General features: G+C 48.1%; 1 protein-coding gene across 1 annotated transcript; it reads left to right on the top strand.

Moving 5' to 3' along the window:
- Positions 1-260: 260 nt before the first annotated feature.
- Positions 261-1,193, top strand: H310_15152 (hypothetical protein; the record flags this gene model as incomplete). The annotated part of the gene is made up of 4 exons (XM_008883139.1): positions 261-386; positions 427-495; positions 586-830; positions 917-1,193. The coding sequence occupies 4 exons, from the start codon at positions 261-263 to the stop codon at positions 1,191-1,193; spliced, it is 717 nt and encodes a 238-aa protein (XP_008881361.1).
- Between the last annotated feature and the right edge of the window lie 3,142 nt (positions 1,194-4,335).

Consider the following 4,335-nt stretch of genomic DNA (forward strand, 5'->3'; position numbering starts at 1 on the left):
GATTGGCAAAAAATATTATAAATTTCCAGAGGATGATTTTGGACGTCCATAATATTAAAATTCCAGAAGTATGGTCGAGTACCACGGGGGAAGGATTTCCGTCGTTCCCTGTATGCAACTCATCTAAGCATTTACTAGGAATAAGTCGTGGTTCATTGCACCGATACTTGATACTCGGCTTGTTCCGTGCCCACTCGAATGCGATACGTCCAGTGCTAACGGAGGCCAACAAATACTGTCGCCTCAACTTTGCCACGACAATGTTCAAGGCTGATGTTCATCTGTCGGACATGCTACACTACGTGCATCGGGACGAAAAGTTCTTTTACCTTACAAAGACCACTCGTAAGTACTACATCCTGGGAACCGCGAACCACAACGAACATGTAAAAGCAAAAGGTGCATTACACGGGTTATGCTTGTCAGGGCTATTACATCAACGAAACCAGCATGTGGTGGGACGGCAAGATAGGCTCGTGGTCGTTTGTCGAGTCGGTGCCTGCTCAACCGCTGGCTCCTGGCTGGTACCTATGAAACCAAGCCAATCGCGGTTGCAAAGGATGTATATCGTGCCTCCTACTCAAGAAAGTCCTACTCTCGATTGCGGCAAAGTGGCCAAACCCCGACAAGACGGTGCGGCTACAGCACCGAAATGCCCGGGCCCACGTCACCTCCATGGACGCGCAACTCACGACAGCCTTCGACGAATATGGCAAGAAAGGTCGGGTCTTCTCGCTCGTCCCCCAGCCGCCAAACTCCCCGGACACCAACATCTTGGACCTTGGCTTCTTTGCCGCGATCCAGCCCCTACAACACAAAAAGTCAGCTAGGTCAGTGGATGAGCTTACAAACGTAGTCCAAACATTTGACGAGTACTCAATGGAGAGCCTGGGACGGACCTTCTTATCGCTACAAGCCTGCCTTTTGGAGACTATGCCTACATGGTGCCTCACATGGGTAAAGTAAATATGGCCCGCAATGGACAACTACCTCAAAACGTGCAGTGTCCGCCGGATGTGTATCATACTTGCTTGGAGAAGCTGGCCGCGCAGGATGCTGTAGCCATGGAACGAGCGGTGTCAGCGGAGGTCGAAGAGGCGCGGTGCCTCGACACGCTGGCCCGAGAGCTCGAGTGCATTCACCTAAGCGATTGTGAGGCGACCGATGATATCATCTCTACAATGCCGAAGTAGAAATGGAACCTATAGACATGGACAGTAGAGTGATTTTGCAAATGTCGAAATTTGGACATTTTGCCCGTGAGGTGCAAAGACACGCGCAAAGTCGAAATTTCGATTCTAGAATTTCCTTGTGAGAATGTTCCACAGGGAAAATGTTTCCACACGCCGTTGAGAGTCATATGAGCAAGCAGGACGAAGCCGTAAGGCGCAAGAAGACTGCGTTTCGCTTCTCTGTGTCAGCAGACATTGACCTCCTCGAGGAGGTTGTGATGATTGCCCCTTTCGAGGTAGCCTACGGTCAAACTGGTGCTTGATGGGAAGAGATTTGCGAGCACATGCGAGTGAGCCACGGCGACACCTTGACCACAGCCAGCTGCAGAAAACGATTCGACGATTTGCTTTCGGCCCTTAGGACGTAAGCTCTTCAATTAATCCAGAAACTAGAGGGAGGACATAGAGTCCATCGCTCATGGGGATGACGGGAAAATTCACGATTGCAAAAGCTACAGCATTGTCGAATATCCGGATGAAGTTTCCAGAAAAGTCAACGAGGAATTCCTCGTTTGCAAAATCACTCTAGTGATGAATAAGTGCCTAAAAGAATGTGCGGTGTGGGTATTGCGTGAAGGTGTAAGGCAGGAGGGTTCTTGAGGTAAACCCCCTTCCTGAATCGAATGGCACTGTCAGAAATGGCCTATTCCGACTTTTGATTGGTTCTGAGACAAGTATTTTAAAGTATTTGATTGGACAGCAGAATTTGTAAAACTTGTGAAATTTATATTGAGTGTACAGTAGTATACTGTAATGTGTTGAAGTGACTGTATTTTTATTCGAGGAGGAGTACGTCATTTTTCTGTGTCGCGAAGTTATTGCTGGACAGAGCATTTGCCAACGATCACGATTTTATGCTACGACATTCAAGTTAGATTCCAATATTAAAGTGTATGCAGTGTATCAATCCGCCTCATCAGTGATCGACCATCATACTGGCTCAAGGACATCGAATTCATGATCAATGAGTGACTACAAAGTTGACCTTAACATCCCACGCCAAACTATACGATCTTGGGTAGAGCATCGTTCCGAATTCTTGCTTACGATGAATATAAGAAAGAGTGAAAGGTCGAGCTGGGAGAACGTCGCGCGGAATTTCCTGACCGAACAAGCCTAGTGAACTTCATCCAAAAAATGCGACTCTAAGAACGTGCAATCACAATGAATAACACATCTTGTCAGCTGGATGAAACCACACCAGATGAGCTGAATAATGACTACAGGGAACAATGGAATTCCTCCCCCCGTGGACTTCTGAACACTTGGATGATATTCTTCTGGTCACAATACATTCGAAATCCCATCGGGCGTAGGAGTAAATAAATACTTCAGTGTGTAGCATGCACGGGTAATAGGATATCCTTCTTTTTCGATGACGCTCCAGTTCCGCTGGGTCTTGTCAAACATGCCTGACTGGCAAACCAGCATTTCGTGCTGTTGTTCATAAACTGGAGTAACTTCGTCAAAATCGTGTACTTGTGTGACCATGATAGACCATCCGTCCTGCGAGGCGTCCGTGAAGAGGCACTTTGTTTTGGCACGCTCATCAGGATGGTGTAGCTGCACTGCAGCCACCATGAGACATTGTCCCAGCTCGCACGTTCGATGGCGTCGAGTTCAATTTGAATCGACGCAGCAGTGCGCTTTTTGCGCCGCTTTCCATCCAAAACTTGCGTGAACTTCTTTTGCAATGGGTCCACAGCTTGTGCAAAGCCGATGAGGGAATCACGAATCCAGTTGACGGCACAGATGAATTGTTGGAGTTGGCCAGCGGTCGTTGGATATGGGATATCGCAAAGTGATTTGATCCTTTCTGGATCCTTCTCACCCCTTGCCCGTCGATAATCCGTCCGCACCATTTAATTTCGCTGCACAGCAGAGTACTCTTGCGCGGATTAATGCGTAGGTGATAATGTCGACAAATTGCAAAAAGTTCTTCCAGGACCTGAACATACTCTTCCAGAGTGTTGGCCCAAACCAAGATGTCATCAATCCATACGAGACAATTCTTGTAGAGCAGGGTTTTCAAACATTCCGTCATGGTGCTTTGAAAAAATAGGACGCTATCACAGAATCCTTGCATGATGCGAGTTGGTGTCCTTACGCGGAAAGCTAGCATGAACGACAGAATTTCTTGAGAATTGAGGCCCAAAGGTAATTAATTGCCAGAATCCCTTTGTGAGATCGAAAACCCTAAGGTATTTCGCTCCTTTGACGTCTTCCAGCACCATGAACTGGAATGGCATCGCACCAGACATGGGGGCAGCCATGCTGTTCACCACATGGTAGTCCATGGTGAGTCGATAACGCAACAGCAGTTCCTCTGCCGTCCATTCGTCACTGACCTTGAGAACAATTTTTTGCCTCCTGATTTCATCACCGGATTGACTGGGCTACAGTAGGCTGATGATGAGTTCGAATAGATGATACCATCTTCTTCAAGTTGTCTTCCGAATGCATCCAGAAATTTTGTTTCTAGCGGGCTCGTTTTGCGCGCCTTGCTGCGGTGGGGTGTGGCATAGCTCTTGAGCTTAATCTCCATCGTCTGTACGTTGGCAGCAGCATCCGTTCCTTAGGAGTTTATTCGCCAAACGCCTTCGCGGGCCGCGTTCATGACGCAAGTTTCCAACTTGTTTAGTATTGCTTCATTGCCATCATCCATCAACTTGAGCGTTTCCAACGCGTTAGTATGCAATTCTTTTGCAGCATTTAAATCGTCATTGTCCAGGTCGTTGTTGCCATTTTGAAGTCGGCGAGTCGCCACCCCAAAAGCAATGTCTTCATCACCATCGGGTTCTCCCACGTCATCGCCGCCTTCCTGGCGTTGATGTGTTGCGACTTGTTCCAGTAATCGATCCATGTTGATGCCTATAGATTCGCGTGCTGGCCGTGAGACAAGAAGCGCATCGCTCCTGCTAATTACGTATCATGGCTTGATGCCAGGTAGATTGACGGGGCCAGCCACAGTCTGCAGTCGAATTCGAATCTTGACCACTTGGCGGAGTAGAAGGGGGTGCTTTACACAGCAAACCCTTTCCAGGTTTCCGACAGTTTGACCGACTGGACTTTCGTGTCCTTCGCATTCGCCTGGAGTGCTTCC

Source organism: Aphanomyces invadans, assembly GCF_000520115.1.
Source record: "Aphanomyces invadans strain NJM9701 unplaced genomic scaffold supercont1.194, whole genome shotgun sequence".
In the NCBI taxonomy this organism is placed as follows: domain Eukaryota; phylum Oomycota; class Saprolegniomycetes; order Saprolegniales; family Verrucalvaceae; genus Aphanomyces; species Aphanomyces invadans.